Source organism: Phoenix dactylifera, chromosome 9 (assembly GCF_051530095.1).
Source record: "Phoenix dactylifera cultivar Ajwa chromosome 9, Ajwa_hap1_PhDact_Kaust_v1.1, whole genome shotgun sequence".
Classification (NCBI taxonomy): domain Eukaryota; kingdom Viridiplantae; phylum Streptophyta; class Magnoliopsida; order Arecales; family Arecaceae; genus Phoenix; species Phoenix dactylifera.
In genome coordinates this window covers 6,620,001-6,645,674 of record NC_143198.1, presented here as the reverse complement: position 1 = coordinate 6,645,674, position 25,674 = coordinate 6,620,001, and the positions used below count along the sequence as shown (strand labels likewise).

Sequence of the window (25,674 nt, the reverse complement as noted above, 5' to 3'; positions counted from 1 at the left end):
TCAAAATCTTTGGGTCGATTAAAATATTAACATGCTTAAAATGAACTTGATTCAAGCAAAATTGTTTGTAGATCGATTTAGGATTAATTTACTCAAATTGATTAATTAGGCTCATGTTTGGGCAAGTTTGAAATTAAGCTCGAAATAATTATAAATAAATTAAAATTGATTTTACAGTTCAAACTCAAAACTAATTTCAAACCAAACATAGAGCAAACTCAAGATTGACCTAGCTCGGCTCCACTATACCCTGGGTCATTTTGGCCTTAGATGTCTTGCCTAAGCTTATCAAATAGGTAAACCAAGAGAATCATGCCCGAAGGTCACATTTAAGTTTCACATAATTTAGTTGAAGCATTTTTGTTTCTATGTTCTAGAGTTGCAATCATGGATCCAGTTTGATGAAACCCTAGTTTGTCAAAAGGCATATCTCTATATTCCAAGGATTTTCATGCATTAGAAGCTTGTTAGATATTGCAATCCAACTAAAGCCCATATTGAAGTTATTTCGAGCTGATTTGGGTTACTACGGAGTTGGATTGGGTTAGGCTGGCTTAATTGGAGTTGGTCAGATTGATAAAGGATTTTAAGATAGGAGACTTCTGTGCGACAATCTATCATGTTAATGTTAGGTGGAATTGGGATTTAATCAAAGAGAAAAGTGCGAGATATCTCAAAGGTCCATCAATTTTAATAAACAAATGACATATATGATGATACTTACTTATATAAATTCTTTTGGTTGATCACTTTCATCTAAATTTTAATAGCACTAAATGATATAATTACATGATAATCGGACTAAACGATATAGCTCCGGGATACATAAAAGTATCTTATATGAAACATATAATATTTATTTATCTATTGTGTTTGATGAGTTGGGTTAAATGGGCTTATCGGTTTTGGATTGAGTCCAATCCGAGTTGCATGCCTGCTTGGATTAACAAGTTTAATTCTCTTCTTTTAGGAGTTGCGTTGAGGACATGGAAGTGGGACTATAAGATCTAATGTTGTCTATAAGAACTGAGAGCAAATGGCTTGGTTAAACCAAATATGTGGCTTTAATACCGGCATACTTTCTGAACCAAATCTCTCAGACCTTAAGCTTCAGCCCCTTCTAGTCCCAGTTTTGGATGGGGTTCTTTCAAGATAGAGGGCCTTCAAATGGGGGCTTGATTATCATCAAGAAGTGAGATTTTAATGCCATACCTTATGAGGACCTTTGACATAATATTTTTATCAACTATTCCAAGTAATCAAAAGCTATTAAACGTGTCACCAACCCATTTGACACCAAGAACAATAGCAAATTTGGGGTCCAAAGTTTTATTCATTCAGAAATAGACTAGGCTACATTCAAGTGGATCTTTACTCGGATTCAATCATGTCTAATCAGACGATAGATATCCTACATTAGTGATCCGAGCTATTGGATATGTTCTATTGCCTCTAAACTGCTTGTATATAAAAATCATGTGATTTGAAGAACCATAGCCCATGTATCAAGTGCTTAAAAGTATATATTGTTTCATATTATCTAGACTATTCAATTTTTTGACCATATAATGCATAGATCAGAAGCCTCAAAATTATATATATTTTTTATCATATAAGCAGTTTAAAGATAGTAGATCATATCCACTAGCTCGGATCATTGATATGAGATTCCTATAATCCAATTTAGCGTTGAGTGAATCTAAGTAAGGATTCATACGAGTGTAGTCAGGTCTATCTCATTTCATTCATTCGTTGTTTACTATTGAAAGTGCCCAACCTTCTTGTGCTCTTTAACCACAGCAACTAGCAAAGACTCTAAGGATACCTTTTCTATTGATTTGTTTATTGAACAATAATAGAGTTTGCTTTATCAAAACTTGATGTTTATTGAACAATGTTTCTCGATAGCAATAGGCTACTCTACCCTTTTGCTTAGTACCTTTAGTCTATCGTGGCTCCAATCAAGACTAAGATTGTTATGTGGCTATTGTGGAGAAACAAATTGCTTACAGAATATGCAAAAGTAAAGATGGAATGTAGGGCAACATTGTGTGTTTTATAAGCATGCAAGAAAAATAATTGATCATTTATTCTTAAATAATATATCCAACCACTATTGATTACCATCAAACGCTTCTTTGAAATTAAAGGCCCCTTGGAAGAAATGTAATGCCTAAATGCAAAAGAGTCTCTTTCGTTGAAATAGCTATTATGAACAGTCTACTTTTTTTTTTTTTTTTTTGCTAATGCGGGTGGATCAGACCGGACGGGACCGGATACACCCAATAAAGTCAAAAAAATAGAATATCGGAGTGCCAAGGGCAACTCCCCATCGCCAATCCATAAGGTGCCTCCGGAGTGACAAGCTACATACGCAGCTACCTAATCCGCAGCTCCATTACCTTCACGGTAAATATGCTTGGCTTGAAAAGCCCATCCATCCCTCGCCATAACCCAAATATCACGGAGCAAGGGATGGTCACAACCGCCACGCCTTGGACCCCCCTGGATCCAACTGACAACGGTGGCTGAGTCACCCTCCAGGATAATGGACCTAGCCCGTAAGACACACCGGGCATGGCGAAGGCCTGCCCAGGCTGCTGTCAGCTCCGCACTCGAAACTGAAGTGTCAAATAACTGACTGCCACCGGCAGCCACAACCCTGGCACACGGGTCCCGGATAACAAAACCCGCGCCTCCCCGCATACCACCATCCAAAACAGACCCATCAAAGTTGACCTTGAGGAAACTCGGGGGTGGAGGCTCCCAGGTGAAAAACACCGTACGAGAGACTGTCGAAGCAGAGTGGGAACCCCAGGTGTCCCGAGCTATCAAGGTCCCTCCAATAGGGATAGTGTAACACAGCTCTGCCGCCTGAACGCGGGCACTCTCGACAACAAATCGCGGCGACATGCGTCGTTCGCTGAAGGTGCGAGCATTCCTGGCCAACCAGATCTGGTAGGCAATGCAGGTAGCTCGGACAACCTCCTGACGAAGCACCAGGGACTCCGATCCCTAACACATGGCCTGTAAGAACAGGTCCCTACATCGCCATACCACCGGTGGGACCCCTGCCAGCCGCCAAGTGCCCCTAGCCCATGTGCACCAAAACAGGGCATGGTCCACCGTCTCGGCCACCCCACAAGCCCCACACACCAATGGGATCCTCACACCTCGACCTGCGAGTACAGCTCTCGTAGGGAGACGATCCCAAGCCACCTTCCAGAGGAACAACGCAACCCTCGGGTGGAGCCCCAATCGCCAGATCCAGGCAAAATCAGGGCCAGGCTCGTAATCCTGCCGAAGGATATGGGAGAGATCGCCCATCCTGACCCTGGATCTGGTCGAGGAACCCCACACACATACATCTGGTCCGCCACTCCGTGGTAACGGTAGTGAGCGGACCTGCTCCGCCAAATGCTGCCCGAACAAACGGGCCAACTGAATCTCATCCCAGCCAGCCCCCCCGGGGGTCATGAGATCACAAACCTGTAGACCCTCCCCAGCCTCGACACTAACCATAGTCGGCCAGAGCCGCAGCGGGAGGCCGTCGACCCATGGGTCTATAGCTGCATCGACGCTACGTCCGTCGCCTATCAGCCATCGGGTGTGACTCAACACCAATGGCACGTACGTCGCTATCTCACGCCATAGAAAGGAACATCTCCGCCCTCCTCGGGCCCAGCCCTCCGGGCTTGCCCCCCCATAGCGGATAGTCATAATCCGGCTCCAGAGCCCCTGCGGCTCCAGGATGAGACGGGAAGCATGCTGGGCAAGAAGTAGCTCTCGTCTCTCCAGGAGAGACACCACCCCTAGACCACCCTCCCTGAGGGGGAGGCAAATACGCTCCCATGCCACCATATGCACCCCACGAGCCCCTCCATGTGAGCCCCATAAGAAGCCCCGAAGAAGTCGCTCAATCTTCAATAAAACAGACCTTGGCACCACCGTAGTTGCCATAAGATAGATGGGCATGGAGCCCAGTACAGATCGAATCAGCGTGACTCTGCCCATCATAGACAGGGACGCTGCCCGCCAGCCCTTTAGTCTACTCTGAACCCGCTGCACCATCCCGGTGCACTCAGAAACTCGCAATCTCCTACCCGAGATCGGAACACCCAGATAGGTCCAGGTCCCGTCCTGCTCGGGCATCTCCAGAATCCTCCGAATCCCCCGTCGAACCCCGAGTGATGTGCTAGGGCTGAAGGAGATGGAGGATTTCTGGCCATTCACTCTCTGACCGGATACCATGCAGTAGGCAGCCAAAACCCTCCTGATAGCCTGAGCGTCCGCTACGCGAGCCCGGGTCAGGAGGAGGCAGTCATCGGCAAAGAGTAAATGTGATATCGGCTGGGCCCCTGAAGTTGGGACATAGGCCCCCAGCTCACCGGCGGCACACGCAGCCCGCAATGCCCGAGACAAGACATCAGAGCAAATGATAAACAGATACGGAGATAACGGGCATCCCTGCCGAAGCCCCATAGTAGAGCTGAAGAAAGGAGATGGAGAGCCGTTGACCAAGATAGAGAACCTCGGTCCCCGAACACACCCCAGAATCCACCCAATCCATGTCTCATGGAACCCCAGACTCTCCAAAGCTAGCCTAAGAAAACTCCACCTGATTCTATCGTAAGCTCGTTCCATATCTAGCTTGACTGCCATCAAGCTCCGCCGCTGCGAGGCCCGTCGAAGGTCCCACATCATCTCCTGGGCCACCATAACGTTATCGGAGATACTCCGACCCCTCACAAAAGCACCCTGCTCCTGACAGATGAGGCCAGAGAGGAGGGGCTTCATACGATCCATCAGTATTCTTGCCACAACTTTGTATAAAGTATTACATAAGCTGATCGGCCTAAAATGACTCGGCCCGGCCGCGTCCTGACGCTTTGGTATAAGCGTGACAAATGTGGCCTTCTAGTCATCAGGCATACCTGCCTGATTGAAAAAACACAAGACCGCTTCCACCACTGCAGTCCGAACGATCCTCCAGTATCTTCGGAAAAAGAAAGGTGGGAAGCCATCCGGACCAGGGGCTCTATCCGCACCTAGTGCCCAGATAGCCTCACGCACCTCCCCCTCCGTCACTGGACGAACCAACATAGCGTTCTCAGTCATATCAATTTGGGAAGCAGCCCTCGGGAGCTGGCCGGCAGGATCGGACTCACTATCCTCCGTCCAACGAGAGCGAAAGAAATCAAGCAGGATATGGGTGATGGCCGAATCACCTTCAACCCGGTGGCCCTGCTCATCCCGCAAGGAGCGAATCATATTCCTCTGCCTCCTGATAACCGTAGAGCGGTGAAAGAAACTAGTGTTTCAATCACCCTCTCTGACCCACTGAATTCTGGATTTTTGTCTCCAAAAGATCTCATGTTGCCTCAGGATCGAGTGGTAAGTGGCGAGGAGTCCCCGAAGGCTGACCATATCGGCCTCGGGGAGCGCGCCCATCTGGTCTTCTCTTCTTTGGTGGTCGGCAATCGCGGCCTCCACCTCCTCCAACTTCCTAAAGATATCGCCCACTACCTCACGGTTCCAACGTCGTAGCCGACGCTTAGTCAATTCCAATTTACGTGAAACCCTCTGCATGGGGTCACCACGAACCGGCAGACTCCAAGCTCCTCGGACAATGTCCCAGGATTGAGGGAGAGACAACCAAACCTTCTCGAAGCGGAAGGGGCAATGGTGAGAAGAACCAGATACAGTCGAAATCAACAAAGGACAGTGGTCTGAAGCAATCCGGGGTAGATGACTAACCCTGTAGGAAGGAAATCTGGTAAGCCAGTCAGTGGAAGCAATAGCCCTATCGAGCCGCTCCCACACCCTGGCTCGACCGGACTGGTTATTACAACAAGTAAATTGCGGGCCAGAGAAACCTATATCCACTAGGCCGTTTCGCGAGAGGAAATCGCGAAACTCCCTCCTATCCACAGTGTCAGTAAAAGCCCTACCTCCACGTTTTTCACTCCCCTCCAAGATGCAATTAAAATCACCCACTATTGCTGTTGGAAAACCCTGAGCGATTAAGTGGGTGAGCTCATCCCACAAGACCCTTCTGGTCCGATGGTCAATGCTAGCATACACACCACTCAGGACCCATGGTGCGGCGTTAGGTGTCGAGATAATCATCAGGACCTTTTGGGAGCAGTTATGGAATACATCGACTGTAGCCCCACCCCGCTTCCACAGAGCCACAATACCCCCGGACAGCCCCTGGGACTCAACTACATATGACTCCCAGTCAACCTCAAACCGGCGTACTACACGATCCAGTCCACTACCGGATAGTCGTGTTTCATAGAGAAGGCAGATCTCTGGACTATGGATCTGAACCAACCGCCTAAAGGAAGACATGAAGGCCAGCTTAGCCGCCCCTCTACAATTCCACGCAAGAATCCTCATGGGGAAAAATCCGAGAGGTCGGCCACAGGTGCATCCACCCTCTGGGCCGCAGGGTCCATCATCACCTCAGGATAAGGATCGTCCCGCAGACCCTCATCCACGCTAGCCCTGGACACGACTCGTAACACTGCCGCCTTCACCCGTTGAACAACCGTCGAATGATCAGCGGACCTACTAACCGCCCCCTCAAGACTACTCGAGTCACCTACCCCTGGCTCCACGAATGCAGGCGCGTCCCGCCCTGCCAGAGGGTCCCTCGCAGGGCAGTCTCCGCAAACAGGGAGGACACTAGCCATAGTCGCATCGCCCAAACCGGGCTCGCTCGCGACACCATCCCCCTGTCCTACATCCACCTCTAGAGGGCCCAAAGTAATAAGAACCTCAGACGGCGAAACCACCCCCAAGGCCTGGGCCCTAAACTGGAACCCAGGCGCACTGGGCCCCGCCAGCATAGCCAGCGGCACAGGCCCTAAGGCAGGCCCAACGGCAAGCCCCAAGTGGGCCATGAACAGTGGAAGGCCCCCGTCCACAGGGGCCTTCCCTGAGGCCTCTGCGCGTGGCCCAGCCAAGTTGGGCCACGCGCTATCCACCACGCGACGGGCCTGGGAACCCGTCGCGCGGTTCACCGCGTGAACCACGCGGGGCTCGCGTGCCCCGCGGTCTCCCATGGGCCCCGCTGTCCCCTACCGGGTAGGCGGCCCACATCCAGTAGCGGCCCAGCATTTCTGGGCCGCTTCTTGGACTGGACCTTGTGCTGGCCCACCAAACCAGCACTCGGCCCGGCCTGATCCCGCTGGCCAGCCCAAACCTCACACGGCCCACTCGTACTCCCCCCTGTTGCCGAGTCAACACGTCCCACGACCGTGTCAACTCGGGAACCCCCTTCCTGCCCACCGGAAGCCAGGGCCCCTACCACCACCGGCGGGGAGTGGCGAGGGCCACCTTGGTTGGCTTTTGCCAACCTTCTAGGTCCGGCGGTGACACCGGAGGCCTAGGTGAGGCGACCGGCGAGGAGGGTCGAGAAGGGGGCAGCCCACTAGAGGGCTCCGACACCATCCCCGCTTGTGCCGGCGGCCCACGCGAGGGCTCCGTCGCCTTCCCCACTTGCGCCGGCGGCCCACGCGAGGGCTCCGTCGCCTTCTCCGACTGCAGTGGCACTTGCTCCCGTGGCTGCCGGGCGCGGGATGTCACCAACCACGGGCCATAGATCGGCTCGAGAACCTCCTCCCCCGGTAGGCTCGCTCCCATCGGCGCCGGAACCCCAAATGGGCACCCTAGCTCGAGGTGACCGATCCTACCACACTGCACGCAGAGATCCGAGATACTCTCGAAGACGAACGGCTGCCAGAGAGCCTTCGTCCTCCCGAGTATCCGGATTCCAGGGAGGAGGGGAGCGGAGGCGTCAATCGCCACCTTGACACGCGCAAACCCCATGGCTCGGCGCCCCTCTGTGACACCGTCCACTGCCAACGGCCGCCCTGCCTTGGCGGCGATTTCCATGATGGTCGAGGTCGACCAATATTCTGGAGGAAGCCCGGGAAGCCGGAGCCAGACCACCACCATTTTTACCGGATTTTCCCTGGGTAGAAAATCCGGCGACCACGGCTCCATGGCTAGGAGTTGCCCCGCCACCACCCAGGGCCCCTCCAACAGGGCACGGTCCCGGCCCTCCGGCGACCGGAACCGCAGCGCGAAATGGTCTTCGGCGAGGGAAACCGCCACCACCTCGCCTGCATTCTTCAGCCGGGCGGCCACATCCTTGGCCACCCACTCGACCGACACCCGCCGACCGAGGCTCCGGCCAACCACGGCTAGGCCTTCCCACTCCCGGCGTGCCGCCTCGATGGGCTCCCCCGGGAGCTCGAAGACCGACGAGAAGTGATGGCTCAAACGCACCACCTCCGTCTCCGTCAGCCGGTGAGTAACCCACGGTCCAGGCCGTGCCCGGCCAACGGGTCGCTTCCCTTTCCCCCCCCAAGATCGTACCTTTTCCTTGAGCTGCGACCTGCGCCCACGTCCTCTTCATCGGCTCCGCAGGCAGCTCCGTCGGATCCTTGCCTTCCACCGTCGACGCCCCCGATGCCTGCTCCCCTACCGAGCCCGTCGACCCCACCAACGGCTGCTTCCCCTTCTTCCGGCTCATTAGCACTCCTGAAAGGAAAACACACAAACCAGGGCAAACAAAAGCAAGCCCGCCTCGATCTCCGCCGCCGAACACCGGGCAGCAGTAGAGCTCTCCGACCACCGGTGAAGATAGCCGTTAGACGGACCTTTCTCTCTCCTCAGAGTTTCTCACTCTAAAGAGCCGTTTTTTTCTACTTTCAAGGCGACTCTTGGTGGGAATGGTTTCCAATGGGACGAAGGCAAAAATGTTGGTCTACAATACTTTTATCTAGGCCTCCAAAGGTCCAAAAGGTTTCAACTTAGATATTAGCTACCTATTCTTAACATTAGATTGGGTGATGTTGAGTAGGTGGAGTTGTCCTTTTGCAAGATTTAAAGTCAAATTTTGGACCCTCAAGGCTACCTTTTGTTCTCTTGATGAGTTGAAATCATGTAAAGACTACTAGTTCAATGTTGTCCTTGAGTTGGTCTGAAGTCCTTCTCTTTCCAAAGAATATGAAAATACTTTATCTTCATGGGGTTGTTTATTTACTTGCAATTTCAATTGTTGCAATATAAATTGAGTAATTCAAATTGCTATAATGGAATGGCAAGTAAAATTATTATCTTTATTTGGTTGCCCATTGTTGGTGATTATATATGTATTTGCAACTATTCAATTGTATGATATAAAAAGAGGTGTGGTAATTCTACAAATGACTTGGTAAGGCCACCCTTATCGAAGAAGTGAATAATTTATTTTCTATTACGTTTGACTAGTAGATAGCTCATTATCACCCTATTTTATATATTATATAATATAACAATTATTATAATATAATATTTAGTAATTATTATAGTATTATTATCATAGTAAATTTTATACTATTATGCTATTATTATATCTGTTGCTGGTGGTCCAAACCGAGAACGATTGGCACAGCGGTGTGAACGGGGTTCCCTTTGAGTTGCTTTGGTTGCGCTCCGCCTTCCGCCGTGAAACCTGCAAACAAGCCTCGCACCACCACCGGGGTAGTGGGGGCCCTCCGACGATCAAGTCAGAGGAGATCGAAGGAGAAGGAGAAGGAGAAGGTAGCAGGTGAGTTGATACTCTGGAAGATATATCTTACCCTCCCCCTTCCCCCCCAGCCTCATATATATCAGGCTGGGGAGTTTTTCCGGGGATTCGTCATCGTGTGGCACGATGGGGCTGCCACTGACATGGCCGTTACAGGGCGTCGTGGGGCAGCGCTGGGTACAGCCATGGCAGGGCATAGTGGAGCTCCGCTTTGTACGGCTGTTACAGGGGATCGTGGGGCAGCGTCGGATACGGCCGTTGCAGGGAGTAGTGGAGCAGGGGGCCGCGGCGTGCCTCAGAGGAACAGTCTGTTGTTGTCGAGAGATTGTCGACTCGGGGTCGGATTGCTGGGTCAAGGGGCAGCCGACTCGGGGTCGGGCTGCAGAGCCGAAGATATCCGACCCGAGGTCGGATTGCTGGATCAAGGGGCAGCCGACTCGGGGTCGGGCTGCGGAGCTGAAGATATCCGACCCGAAGTCGGATTGCTGGATCAAGGGGCAGCCGTAGTCTTCCTGGGCGCGCGCGCCGGTCACGTGGGGCATGGTGGCTAAGTTCCCCCGTAACAATATCATTATACTACATTTTATTATATATGATAAAACTTATAATACTATTCTGTAATATTATATACTATATAATTACCATTATATTATAATATGGCCTAGTATAGATATAATATTAGTAAATGGTTAACATAATATTATAACAATAATCATTGTAGTAATTATTCTATTAAAAATATTTGATATTATAATAATTAATTATATTTATTATATAGACTATAATATTGACATAATACTTTGTAACTATAATATAATAAAAAAGTGATAGTTATATTATTAAATAATTATGATAATACTATGCGAAAAAAATATTAAAGTAATATATTATTATATAAATTATTTGATATCACATAATTATATACATTAGCATAATAAATTTATACTTTATAGTATATGATTAAGGTAATTAAGTAATATGTCCCATGTTAATAATATATAATATTGAATTGTAAATTAAATTAAGCTAGTGAAAGGGTGGGAGAATACAAGATGTATCAGCTAGAACTAAAGAATTATATGCAACTTTTGGGTATCTTTCTTTTAACTGGAATTGCAAGTTGTGATTAAACTGAAGACTGTAGAACTGCAAATGGGTTTGGTTAACCTATGAATTGACCCAATCACTGCATGATTAGACTTGACACCTTTTATTTTTTGAAGACTCATAGGTTGGATCAGGGTCAAAAATTGGACTCAATTTAAAAATAGGATTACATCTACATTTGTGATTTCCAACCCTACCTAACCCGGCTTATATCACGCATATCTAATTTGGATTGATAAAGAACAAGCCCATCAGACCCAAACTCGATCTGATCTAACCCGAAAATCCAAATCCTATAAACCCTCTTTTCCTTCTTCCAGACATTTTTTTAAGTTCATCAAATAAACTCTTACCTAAATAATTCCTTCTTTATTCATCCCAATGACCTCACCTTCTAGTTATATTTAACCACTAATTATTTGTCTCAGTCAATTCTTGTTTGTAATGTTCTCGAGTCTATCAACATTTATTATTTAAAATATTGTACTTTATAAACTTGTATCTTAACAATTTTTTTGATCAAATAAAAAAATGAATAAAAATTCATGTCAAGGTAACATTTCTTTAGTTTTATCTAAAACTTTTCAGTGATTTTATTTTTGATTATATTTAGCTATAAAAGATAGCTAATTGCTTGACTAGAAATGCAAGCCTGACCTGATGCAGTCCCTTTCCGAATTCGAACATGTTGGATGGGTCATGCTTGACCTCAAATCATCCTGAATGATCCATTGGATTCAGAATCTTTCTTATGTGCTTGACCCAACTTAACCTGATTTGCCATTTGGTCGGGTGTAGGTCCAAAATCAAGAACCAAAATTTAGATCAAGTTAGGTCGGGTTAAAGCATGTCTCGGTCTAACCCAACCCTTTTACAACCTTACCCGACAACCAAATAATTGCATTAGCAGCTTGCTGATTCAATTGCAGCAATCAAAATTACAAATTCTTCGAATGAAGGCAAAAAACAATTATTTAGCAAATTAGTTGTAACCTTAATAACAAGGTCTACAAGGCAACGCCTCACATCTTATTTGCTCAATGTCTTCACACACTTTGACATGCGTGGAGGGTCTTTACTTGGCTCACATTGGTGCATGATGCATGTTACCATACTTGCACAATGCATGAGATGATTTTGCTTGCATGTTTGTTGCATAGTTCAATTTGATTATTTGAAGGTCTAAGCTTTATGATGTCACATAAAAGGCTGCATGGTTTTTTCCACATATTAGTCGTCGGTGGGCATCAGAGGTAACCATGCCAACAAGTAATTTAATTAGCATCATAGAAACAAATTTATCACGCGGTATAATGGATACGACATAGAATGAAAAATTATTGATTGGATCAGGACCAACAGCTCATTGGTGGATCAGTCTAATCACAAACCAACATGCATGCTTGTATTGCTATGTTTTTTGTTCTCTGTATGCGTGTTGGACTGGTCTGCCGCTGAGCTGGTGGGCCTAATCCAATCAATAATTTTCCATATAGAATATAGATCAAAACAATTTAGTTCTTGCCTTCTTGTCTTAGGTAAATTATTGGTCAAAGAAAATAACATATTCCAATCTTTGTAAAAGGTTCTCCGTTGCCAACTCCCGGGTAACGACGTTGCTGGTCCGTAGAATATTCTCCTTCGAATCATCGCCGCCAAAGGCCCAAGATTACAACGTAGGAATAGGTGTAGGCAAAGAATCCACGAATATCCATTTGTTCAAGGAATACACCCATGCCGTTCAAATTGAGATGTAGTGGTACAAGAGACCTATCCATTCACTTCGATACAATAAATAGGAGATGAAAACCTTCATTATTAACCGTGTCCTGAACAATAAATCCCTAACCCTTGGCCCCATAAATGACTGGACTTGGATGTAAGCCTCCACCTTCGTTCTCACCCTCTTTTATCCTCCATACCTAATCGCCTTAAGTCTCTATATACGATTCTCTTCATTTTATTCTTGAACTTGTCTCAGCAAGAGTGTTTTTTTCTTTTTTTTTTTCTTTTTTCTTTTTTTTCTCTGTTAGACAAGTGGCTCCCAATACATGAGTATGGACACACCTAATAAAATCTAAAAATAAAATATTGCGAAGAGCCATGGACAGCTCTTCCCTCTGCGTCTACATAGTACCGTCTGAGTGACTAGTCACGTAAGAAGCCACTCAATCCATGGCCGCGTTGGCTTCCTATAAACATGCTTGGCTAGAAAGACCTCCCCGTCTTTGCCCATGGCCTAAATGTCTCAGAGTAGGGGATGGTCCCACCCCAACACCCTCGGATCCTCCTGGATCCATCCTATAATAGTAGCCAAGCCGTTCTCCATAATAATGAAGCTAATCTGCAATACTCGCTGCATGTATCGAAGACAACAAGAGTGTTGGTTTTTCCAAACATACATGGGAATAGTCCAATTGTTAGAGGGTAATTAAATAATAATAATAATAATTATTATTATTATTATTAGTGAAAATTATGTTCAAGAAAACTTTCAGGGACATACAGCTCCAATTAGATGTGTTAAAGTAGATGCTTATGTTCGAATCCGATATAGCTTGAAATTGAACAAGTTGGCTTGAGTTAGGGTGGCAATTTATTTTATTTTATTTTATTATACACCAGACCTGATCTGACTCTGATGGAATAGATTTTATCCAACTCGGAATAAATCTAAAATGCATATGAGTAAGTATAAAACTCATTCCAAATCTAATCTATATATATATATATATATATATATATATATATATTATTTTTTAAAATTATATAAAAAACTAATTTTTATAGCTTTATTGGATTTGATCCTCCAGCCCACCTGATCATCTAATTCTAACTATTCCAAATTTTTATCCATCTTATCTCATTCCAAGGTTAGGATAAGGCGAGTACAAGGGCCCAACCGATCCGGCCGTTTGCCGTCCCCATCGTGGTCCGTATCCACAGGTTGCATCCACTTTTTGGCTCACAACAGCAAGCAGCCAAGTCAGGACCGACCGGGGATGAAAGCAGAACGACGGTCGCCTACTCTCACCGGAGGTGCTCATACCCTCACGCGTTAGATTTTAGACTTTAAGATGGCGAAGTGAGATCGATTTATTTTTATATTATATGTTTACGATAAGTATAACCCTCATATTCCCATGCGGAGTTTCTAGACGAAATCTTCTTCGTCGTCTCCGTCCGAAGCCTTCAAACCCTTCAAGGTCGCTTAATTCCTTCCCTCTCGAAGCGTTGCGGGAACAAAAAAAAGGAAAAAAGAAAACGAAATCGATTCCCGAGTAGCGTCTCAAATCCCCGAGAGTAAAAGAATCGGAAGAAGAAATTATCTTGGACACCAGACGCTGATTGCGGAAGGGTTTCTATCCGGATTTGTTGAATCGGAGGCGAGATTTCGGTGATTTATTTTGCTTCTCCATCCTCGGATTCTTGGGTTCCACCTTTTTTTCCCAGGCTTGATTAGAGGTAATCCGATTTTTCTTCTAGGGATTCTTCGTTGGATTTGTGATTAAAATCGCTTCTTCGAAGAATTCTTTTTTGTGATGTATATGAAAAATTTGGGAATTTTTGTACTGTGATATGGTATAATCGAGGAACTTACCTTTTTTTTTTCTTAAAAAAAGGATAATTTCGTTGAGTTTTTGTTTCAATGTTTGTCTGTCTCCCTCACTTTGATATCATTTCTTTGTTCAGTTAATCGCATTTAGATATGGCAAATGTGGTGGCAACTGCACCATGGAGTTACTGTACTATTCATTTGGATTTAGACAAGCTACAACGGTTTAAGAATTTTTTTTTAATTTCTTTCAAATTGATGGTTTTGGCTTTCTTATCCATCAAGATGCCATGTTTCTCCATGCCAACATGTATGAATTTGCGCTCAAACTTCAGAACCCCTGTTTTCTTGGTGTTTTATTTGAAGATTGCAAGCAATCATCGATTGCTGCACCGATTTGTGGAAGCCAGTTTGTTTATTGTATCCTATGAACACTTATCTTTGCTTCTTATTGGAATATTATGTAGCAGTTTGTAAGATTCTATGATCTGCTTCATAGTAAGGTCCTGTAGATATCTACGAACTTATAAAGGGTTTTACTTTAGAAGATAACGATTTTCTTGTGGATGCTTTGCCGTCTGATCATATTTGATATATATACATTTTTCAGTTGTTGCGTGGACAAATCAATTTAACATTGTTGCTCTGTTGAGATGGGATGGAAATTGTGATGACACTTTTATTACGTGTACTTTCTATGTCAATGATAATTTATTCACATAAGCAATTTGTGTTGACAAGGTGCTGAATTTTTATCAGTTAGCTGTATTTGATCACATTAATTGTTGAATCATCGGCAAGTCAGGTATGCAGAGCCAAGTTGTGTGCAACGGCTGCAGGAATGTCCTTCTTTACCCTAGGGGAGCTACTAACATATGCTGTGCAATATGCAGCACTGTAACTTCAGTGCCCCCTCCAGGTATTTTTATTTTGCTCTCTGCTTGTACCAGTTAATTGTTTTATGAAAAAATATTACTAATTATTATTTTTATTAATTTTATCATAAATAAGAAATTTTATCTTATTGTGTCAGTCTGGTGGGGCCAAAAAAATTGGCTTGATAAATGTGACTAGGATCATCATGTTAGAATTGCCTCAATCACACTTGATAGCATAAAAGAATCATTTTTTGATGAACATATTTTTACTTCTTAAAAATCAATAAACTAAGTCAATTCCTATTTGACATTTTCATTATTAATTCATTCTAGTTCATATATTGCGATGCATAACAGTACTTTGTTCTAGATACTGCTCCTGATGGTCTCATAGGCAGTCCAAATGCCCTTGAATTCTGCTGAGGCCCTAGGTGAGCCATTAGGTGTGGGCCCCCTCCCCACTCACTCTGTAAAACTGCATATCCTCCAGATTTGCAATTGAGTCATCTGAGAAGGGAACTAGGGATGAAAGTGGTGTTTTGTTGTATGGAAGGGGGTTCCATGCCATTGCGGTGATTATTAGAAGTTGTTTTTCTCCCATTTATCGTTTTAGCCTTTTTTCCTTCCTTTTCCTTTCTTCACTCATTTTCATTTTTTTTTTCTTGTTTTTTTCTCTTGTTTTTTTCATTATCAGCATTTTGTCATTAATCCTTTTCTTTCTTTCATCTTTTGATTATTTACCCATTATTTCTTATAATTTTTTTTGGGTGTTTGGATGCTTGAAAATTTTTAGTTACCTGCTTCAAACCTTGTCACTTTGCAATCTCAAGATGCTTAGAGACTTATAGAAACATTGATATTGACATGTTTGGAAATGCTAATTTGTGGCAAAAGCCAAACTTGTTGACTATTGTGAGTCACTAGTGTGTACTCAATTTCATCAAATTCCGTTACAAGGTAGAGCCAGCCAACTTGGAACATGTAAATAAATCCTCTCACTTGCTGTTTGTTTTTGATTTAAACAGTAATTGGCAAGGCAGACTTATCCTTTGATGCATTAAGGAGATCAAGTGGACAAGTACTTGTTACAAGACAACCTAAGAATCATCCCCAACTTAAATTGGATCAGTGAATGGGAATATAGTAATGCAGAACTAACTATATCATCTTTGCTACTAAATTACCATTCTATTAAACCAAAAAAAAAACATTTTCTGGTAACTACCAGTCTCGATAAACTAGTGGCCTCTTCTTTATCCGACCTCCTGCTTACCAAAGATATATTATTCCCATAAAGTTTTTATTGCTGAAGTGATGTCATTTCGTGGACTCTTTGCTCCATCCTTTTGTTGGGAAAGAGTATTAAAGTTAAAGCATAAGATGAAATTTATATTAGATATAGTTCCAACATATATTTCTGCCATTTGACTATGATAAAGGCTTGCTTTATGCAAAATAAGTTAGAAATATATGAACAATATATGGAGGCATGTATAATTGATATAGTAACTTCTCACCTGAAAAATTGACGGTTTAATCTTTTGACATCTTATACCATCTGGGGCATTTCAGCTCATATTCTTTTGATCGGACTACAGTGGATTGTGATGATATCAACATCGCCATTGTTGTTCACTGTATTTTTGGATATGAGGATGTCCAGATTAAAGGTTTGGACATCAATCAGTAGGTTCTGGTATCATTATTGTATTCGGCAATGTAGGTTTTATGGATTAATTTTGTATTATTAATCAAGTCTAACAACTACACAAGAGGTGTTGTCTAAGAATTTCTTCCTCTGAAAGAAACAAAAATGTTCTTTGTAAAATAGATGTGCTTATCAGCAGTATTGGACTGGACTTCTTTCTTGCTAAAGCAAATATCAGATAATGACTTTACGAGAAGCTAGACAATATTGTTTTTCTCATATGGTGCAACTGGGTCAGTCAGATAATGATATTACTTGGAACCTACCTTAGTATTGGGATGAGAAAATAGGGCTGAACGAAATCTTGGGGTGGATTATCCAATTGGGTTTAGTATAGCAATGAGAAAATGGGGCCTGACTGAAATATACTTGCCTTATTGGACTTGATCTAAAATGGTATAGCTGTTATGTCTGGCAAGCATATTTATAAGAGCTTGATCCAAACAAATCAATGAATGAGCCTGTTTTTGTTCACATTCTAGACCCAAATTCAATTTACATCTTAGAAGGTTCATGGTGGACTTGGATGCAAATGGACTCAACCATATATTTATCCATATTCTGGCTTTATGCTCACCTATCAAAAAATGCTTTAGCAACATATACATATGAACTGCCAAAAATATGGAAAGGTTCTATGAAAGTCAAGAAATGCTGAACACACCATAGAAATTTGCATTCTAAGCAATATACCTTTAGAGCGGACAGCAAACATACTAGTGTGTCCTGCCTTAAGCAATCTTTCTTTCTAGTCTAAGTAATGCAACCTATTTTAAAACATGTGTAAATGACATAATTATGATGAAGATAGAGACAAACTGAACTAAATATTTTAGCAGGACTATTGATTAATATGTGTAACTTTGAGTTACATTTGGAGTATTCTATTCTCCCTGTAGTGTTTGTTTTCTTAAGACAAGCATTTGCTCTTTTTTTCTATATAGGCATCATTAAGTAGAAAAATTGTTTAGGTGTGCGTGGTTGCTGCTTATCTGCTGGTTAAGGACAGGCTTTTAGTTTATCCAGCCAAAATGAAAGCTAGTTGCTCAATGCCCCCCAAAACCCCTTAACTTGGTTAACTTTATTTAGGGTGAAATAAAGCTAACCACCAGAGTGTTCTTCTTCTTCTTCTTCTTCTCCTTTCTCTCTCTCTCAACTTTTTCACTTTTTTCACAACTTATCCCACTAATCATGGGAATGTCAACTTAACAGCGGATAACCTCAACTGGTGGTTAGCTGATTTCAGGGTGGTTACCGATGGTTAAATCTATATACCCCCCAGTTAGCTATTTTGCATCCAAATGCAGCTTTAGAGCATGGAAATATTTAAGCAGTTAGTGAGGGCTATATCTGGACATTCATAAACAGGTTTCCTGGGTATATATGTATATATACAGCGCTCAGTTTGCATATGCTAACATTAATACAACTTAATTGAGAAGTTTGTTCTATAACTTCTGCAGGAATGGAGATATCTCAGCTTGTATGTGGAGGTTGCCGAACTTTGTTAATGTATACCCATGGTGCAACTAACGTGAGATGTTCCTGCTGCAACACAATTAATCTTGCAAGATCAGGTATGTATTATTTATTTACACTGTTAATTATTACTTGCTGAAATTGTATTTACAAAAGTTGAAATTCAATATGGATTGACAAATTTAAGCATTACAAAGTGCTTGCATTAAGTTGTTTATCATGACTGTAGACATGACATGTGCTATTAAATATTTTTTGTGAATTTTTCTGTTTGAAATATATTGGTTTCGAGAAATGCAATGAAAAACAATGCCATGGTCAGGGAAACATTTTTGCATTCTGAGACCATATAACACCTTTAGACATTTGTGGCTTTCCATTTGATTTAGCCCTATGGATTAAATAGGTCATTCTAGTCTTCAGCAACCTTGCTGTTGAAGTCTTTTTTGTCTCATCCTTCAGGGGAAAGGGTGCTTGCTTGCTCCTTAGTTTTTGCTGCATATTGTTCAGAAAAGAACTTGGGAGTTCTTCCTTTTTATGCTTGTATAATAAAACATCACTTTGGAAGTTTGCAAGGTTAATTGAGGATGATCCATCAGTACACCTCTTTACTGTTTCTAAACTGGAAATCAAGCATGGATGGGGAGGAGGAAGAAATTTGGGAGCAGAAGAGTTTAACTTATTAAGTTGGTTTGCAGTAACTTTAGTTTAATTTTGCTTATTTTAATTACAGCTGGTCCTAGGCCTACTTTTAGGGTGTTTAGATGGGTTATTTTGATTATTTTATGTGTCTATTTGATAGAAGGCTGAGATTAGATCTAAACATGGTTTTTAGAATCTAGCTTCTTCTTTGATTTTAAGATCAGCTTAAGCATGGAGCCATAAGAGGAGCCGGCCACTTGATTGGGCGCCACATTGGCTTAAGAGAAAGAGTGAAGCTGTAGGATTCCTCTTGAATCTGTACGGACTACTGAGGCTTGTGCACCTTTCCTCCCAATCCAATTGCTGACAACAATGCTTTTATATGTTTTAGTGTCCAATGTTGGACATATTGTGGGTCCTCGTGTCTGTAGGATGTTTCTTTGTCTCGTTATAAAGATGAATAAGGGTGTACGAGAATCAGTTTTTGTAGAGATGGAATAATGATCTATAGTTATTCTTTTCTTCTTCCTCTTTCTTTTGGCTGATTTTCTTTGGGAGTTCTTCCTTTTTATACTTATAGTATAAAACATCACTTCAGAAGTTTGCAAGGTTGATTGAAGATGATCCATCAGTACACCTCTTTATTGTTTCTAAACTGAAGATCAAGCATTGATGTCAAGGAAGAAGAAATTTGGGAGCAAAAAGAGTCTAAGATATTGAGTCGTTTTGCAGTAATTTCAGTCTAATTTTAATTATTTTAATTGCTGCTGGTCTTAGGCATACTTTTGGGATGTTTAGATGGATTATTTTGATTATTTTAAGTGTCTAGTTAGTAGAAGGCTGAGATTAGTTCTAACCATGGTGTTTAGAGTCTAAATTTCTGCTTTGATTTTGGCAAGTCGGCAGCCAACTTAAGCATGGAGCCATAAGAGGAGCCAGCCACTTGATTGGATCCCACATCAACTTAAGAGAGAGAGTGAAGCCGTATGCTTCCTTGTAGAATCCATGTGGACTAGAGAGGCTTCCACACCTTTCTCCCAATTCAATTGTCCACAAGAATGGACTTATATTTTTTTCATTGTCCACTGCAGGACATATTGTGGGTCCTAGTATCTGTAGGATGTCTCTTTGTCTCATTATAAAGATGAATAAGGGTGTACGGGAATCAGCTTTTGCAGAGGTTGAGTAATATTCTAGAATGACTGTATTCTTCTTCCTCTTTCTTTTGCTTGATTTTCTTGGCCTGAGGCTCAATCTACATCATTGGAGTGCAAATGCTGCTGTTATGCAAGTTTTCTGCACTTTATTCTGTCAATTTTAGATCTGATATGAAATTCAGACCTTAAAAAGTATTGTGGATTTGCCTTTAAAGTGTTAGCATACGTCAAACTGGTGTCGGAGTGTCAGAAGATCCTAAACCAGTAGTTTCTTGAATGCTACAGAGGTGGCGAATAATGCAGAACGGGACGAGTGCCTCAAACAGCATGAGGATGCACTTGAAAGATTGGGGCAAAACGTTAGGTGATGTGTAGTGGCAATTCGAAGCAACAATATTGCGAACTGATAACATGGACAAATAGATGGACAACATGGATGATTTGATAAAGTTATGGAAATCCTAAGAAATCGATTGGACAAAGGTAATTCAGATCAGCCCCCTTTTTCGAATTTGGTAGATTAAGCCCTATAAGGTGCTTGTGGAAAGAATCCCTATAAATATCTTCAAAAACTCTAATCATAAGTTTCAATTCTTGGGGAAGTGATATGCTGATTTCTTTTCTAAAATCAATCATGTATAAGGCAGGAAGCTAGAATTTTTGAAACTTGAGGCTGGCGGAAGTATGGGCTTGAAGTGCATGGTCGGCCAGCCACATTTCATAGAAATATGGAGCAGCAAGCTTGTAATTTTGAGGAACAAGTTATGGAGGATTATCATCATAATTTTAGAGAGACTATGAGTTCTGGATCTCTTCAGCAAGCAATTGAATCTTTTAGCATGATGGAGAAAGGAGTATAGTTGGAGGTTCCAAAATTTTATGGACGGATGAATTCTGAGGTGTTCTTAGATTGGCTTTCAAGTGCCGATAATTTCTTTACCTGGCATCAATTAACTGAAGAGCGGAAGGTGCAATATGCAAAAGCAAGTTTTGAAGGGGCTGCTAATATATGGTGGAACCAGGTTCAAGAAGCAAATAAAAGAAGTGGCAGAAGAGAGTGATCACATGGGATGATATGAAGACTATTGAAACGAAGATTGTCCTCCTGATGAAGCTTGTTCATCAAATTTCATTGACTTGAAGAGGGTGATGACACGGTAGATGAGTGCATGGAGAAATTCTTTGAACTATATATGCATGCTGGGGTGTATAAAAAAATGAAGATATGTTCAGTAGCAAAGGACAGAGCAGGGCTTCAATTGGCAATATAAGATGATATGGTCGGATCTAGGCTTTGGACAGTTCAAGAAACATTAGTTGCTTTGCAAATAGAAGAAAAGTTGAAGGGGAGGTCCATTATGTGCCTGCCGACTTTGGGAGCTCCTATTGCAGCGGTTAAACCCTAAGGGCAGCCATCTAAAGCTATAGAAGACAAGCCTAAGGTGTCCAAATTTACATGCTTCAAGTGTGGGGAAATTACACATATAGGCAGCATGTGTCCTGCCTGACAATTGAAGACCACAAATGAAGAAAAAAAAGAGGATGATGTCCAAGATGACACTTCTAGGGAGGATGGAGCAATACCCTCGAATACTGTTGAAGGGGATGAATTGAGGGGAACACTCATATGGATTTCATGGAGACCAAATTTGCAGCAACAATTTTTGCGTGAGGATTGGCAAAAAACATAGCCTTCCGCACCGAAGGCTATTTGTTGTTCATGCCATTGCACTGTTGTCATCGATAATAGGAGCACTAAGAATTTTGTCTGAAAATTGGATCTTCAGAAAACTAAGATTGTCCATCATGGCTGGGCTATAATACCAACATGGTATTGTGAATGTGATGCTTGTCGCAATTTACTGTTGGAGATGTTAGGAGAGCGGGTATGGTGTGATGTAATACCAATGACAACTGCTCAAATTTTACTTTGATGCCTATTTGCAATAAAGGAGGTGTCCACTCGGTAAGAAAATAATTACACATTCTCACACCGAGGACATTGAATCATGCTGGCACCAAAGCAGAGAAGAATTTCAAGCAAAGATGGCTCTCTCTGATTGCTTAGTCTAATCCATCAGAGCCAAATTCCTCTTAGCTGGGGGGGAAGCATCCAGGCTAAAGATTAAGTATTGATGGCAAGGGAGAAGAAATTTGGGAGCAAAAAGGAGAATAAAGTTTTGAGTCGATTTGCTGTAATTTTAGTTTAGTTTTGCTTATTTCAGTTATTGCTGATCTTTAGTTTAGTTTTAGGGTGTTTAGGTGGGTTATCTTGATCATTTTAAGTGTCTTCTAGTTGATAGATTAGATCTAGACATGGTCTTTATGGTTTAGTTTTCCACTTTGATTTTTCCAAACCGGCAACCAACTTAAGCATGGAGTCATAAGAGGAAGCCAACCACTTGATTCTGTCCCGCATCAACTTATGAGAGAATGAGTGAAGCTGTACGCTTTCTCTTGGTGTCTATATGGACTAGAGAGGCCCTTGCACCTTTTCTCTTCATTGCTGAAATAAGTCACTTTTTTTTTGAATTAAGCCCTGTGTCTGCTACAAGCCATCTTGCGCAACCTATTCTCCCCACCCCCTCATCTCTCTCCGCCATCACCTTTTCTCTTACTGCTGGTCTTCTATAAGTTGTATGGATAGTGAAGTAAATGGATTATCTTATCCTTAAGAATTGCTAGTTAATCATGATCTCGCTTTCCAAGGTTGATCAATGCAAGGATTCAACTAGTTCTGGCACAAGACAGGCCAAGCAGAGTAGCCAGCACAGCACGTGCCACCACATGCCATGCCATGCTGAACTGAAGCAAGAAAAGGATTTAAGGGATCATCTCGGTTAGGTGTGGTACTAAGTTGACATGGGTCAAAATGGGCCAGCACTACTCAGTACCAAGTGGCCCACCTGGTACTCCATGCCAACCTGATGCCAAAGGCCAGTACTAGTTTGGCGTAGACCAGCATGGAATGGTACTTGAAGCCATGGATGCATGTGCCTATTGTGTCGACAGACAACATTACAGTTATTTTTGTATGTTAGACGGTTATATTATATGATTATGGATGTGTTTGTGTGACTACTAAGTCGGAGGTAGAGAGGGGGGGAGGTGGATCGTGTTGCTATTGTTTCTTATGGTTCTGGTAATAAACCATCTAATCGATCAGCAATGAAGTTTCCTGACTTTTTATTTTGAATATGTAGAGAATTTTAATTAATTAGCTTAATTTCTGAAAGTTCCTCTTGGTGCTTAGGTCAAAATTCCATTGGGTAGCTCTTCTCAATTGTGGCTATGTTTGCAATGCTTGGATTTTTCTTGTTTTTTAGGAATTAGCACGATATCAGAACTATTTTTTAGGTCTAATCTGTTAGATTCTTACCATTTATTTATATAAAGATCCCATCACCAGGGGAATGCACATACACCATTATTTTGCACCATTGCCATGCAAGTTTGCTCTTTCTATACACCTACATTGCAGTCTAATTTCATTTCCCCAGTCCCCTCTCCCACTCCCAAAAAAGACCCAATCCACACACACACCAAAAATAGAAAAGGGGAGGGTGGAGAGAGTTGCTTCTTGAAATGAATCATTGACTTTCGTGCAATTTGTTGCAAGAGCAAAATTTCAGAAAGAAAAGAAAGAAGAGGGCGATCTAGTAACCAAAATCTTGGTGTCAGGAGATTTGATCTAGTTTACTCTTCTTTAAGGGATTACTTACAGGAGACCTGCCACTCATTTTAGGAGTTTCATTTGTATGATATTGCAAGTTTCATTACTTCAACTTGCTGCATTAAATTTTAGAGCTGACGTTGTATTCTAAGAGTTGTCTAAGTACTTCAGAAATACCTTGTACTTACATCTGGATGGAAGCTCTCGGATCATTTCAGTTTAGATAGAAATTTAGTTGCTGATGTTTTCACCTGAGAAAAAAGGAGCCTACCTGTAATATTGTGTTCTAAATATGGTTTGCTCATGCATAATATGCAGCAAATCAGGTTGCTCATGTGAACTGTGGCCAATGTCATACAACTCTGATGTATCCTTATGGAGCACCGTCCGTCAAATGTGCAATATGTCATTATGTTACAAACATCGGGGTTTGTTGATATCTTCCTATGGTTTTCTTTTTTGTTCTCAAATATCTCATGACATCTTTTGTCAACTATACGGCATAATATTACAGGTTCATGTTTTCCTTTCTCTCTTTCCCTCATTGTTACAGGCAAGTAATATGAGAGTTCCAATCCCAGCAGCACACAGGCCTAATGAATTCACGGCCATGCCACCATCGAATTCAGCTGTATGTCTACTTGTCTTTGTTTTTCTTTCTTGCCCCCCCCCCCCCCCCCCCCCCCCCGCGCCGCGCCAAGCTTAACCAATTGGTAGGTGATATCAATTGTTAACTCTTTGTACCTATCTGTTTTTGTTGTCGTAGCCTTCTTCTCAAGCCCAGACTGTTGTTGTTGAGAACCCTATGACAGTGGATGAAAGCGGCAAACTGGTGAAGTCTATTTATCCTTTCAGCAGTATCTGTATGCTCTATTGCTAAGTTTATTAAAGAAATATAAAGTGCTGAACAAAGTGCTACTTCATCTTCTACGATGCAGGTGAGCAATGTTGTAGTGGGAGTCACCACTGGGAGAAAATGACGTCTTTTACCGAGATCCAGTATGTTGGTGGTTGGCATTTGTTGTTGTAAATTTGGATAAAATTAAGCTCTCCATTTTGGAGCTCGGCTGTCTGCTAGAACGGTTAAGAATGCAAGACATGATGAGTGTTTACAAAACAATTGATGCTACTCTAGCCTAGATTCCTGTATTCTTTTCATTTGTGTATGATCTGTGTTATACTGCTAGTGTGCAGGTCCCCATGACGATAACACCATAGCAAAGTAGCAGGTGGTGCCATGATTGTTGTTGCCAACTTGATATGGAGTCAGTCTTATAAATAATATCCCTAGATTTTATCTGCAAGATTATATGGTTGTAGTTATGCTTGTGATTGTATTAGCCTGATAATAGATTGGTTCGCAACAGCCTGCTGTTCCAGATGGTTATTAAGGCCCCATTTGGGGGAGCTTTTGGAGGGCCAAAAAGTACTTTCTGACCTTTCAAAAGATAAAATAGATGTGTTTCGTAAAATTTTTGGAAAGTTGTTTTAGCTTTTTTAGAAAGCTAAAATTACTTTTTGGGGAAGCTCCAAAGTAGAGCTTCTCCAAAAAAGCACTTTTAGGAAAAGTTGTTATAAGTTGTAATATTTTTTTTTGGACCAAAATATCCATAATAAAATAGAATAATTACACAAAATATATTATAGATATAATTATAATATTTATACCTTTATATTGTATTATACTATAAATATTATATTATATTATATTATATCATAATACATTAATATGTAAGATTAAATAATTTAATATTATGTTATATTATTCTATAGTCATCAAGAGCATGAAAAATTAATTTATGTTTATAATTATAATATTTTATATCTTTATTATTGTATTATACTATAAATATAATATTATATTACATTATATCATAATACATTGATATGT

The 25,674-nt window shown here is 42.3% G+C and overlaps 2 protein-coding genes across 2 annotated transcripts; one reads left to right on the top strand and one right to left on the bottom strand.

Annotated features, from left to right (window-relative positions):
• Positions 1-5,319: 5,319 nt before the first annotated feature.
• On the bottom strand, positions 5,320-6,402 carry LOC149752801 (uncharacterized). Its single transcript, XM_089925420.1, has one exon. It carries the CDS (start codon positions 6,400-6,402, stop codon positions 5,320-5,322), a length of 1,083 nt encoding a protein of 360 aa, XP_089781546.1.
• A 7,392-nt stretch (positions 6,403-13,794) lies between these two features.
• Positions 13,795-25,087, top strand: LOC103696259 (protein LOL2-like). Its single transcript, XM_008777818.5, has 7 exons — positions 13,795-14,155; positions 15,052-15,165; positions 18,296-18,409; positions 24,102-24,211; positions 24,337-24,414; positions 24,550-24,615; positions 24,722-25,087. Exons 2-7 carry the CDS (start codon positions 15,054-15,056, stop codon positions 24,761-24,763), a joined length of 522 nt encoding a protein of 173 aa, XP_008776040.2. The 5' UTR covers positions 13,795-14,155; positions 15,052-15,053; the 3' UTR covers positions 24,764-25,087.
• The last annotated feature ends 587 nt before the right edge of the window (positions 25,088-25,674 follow it).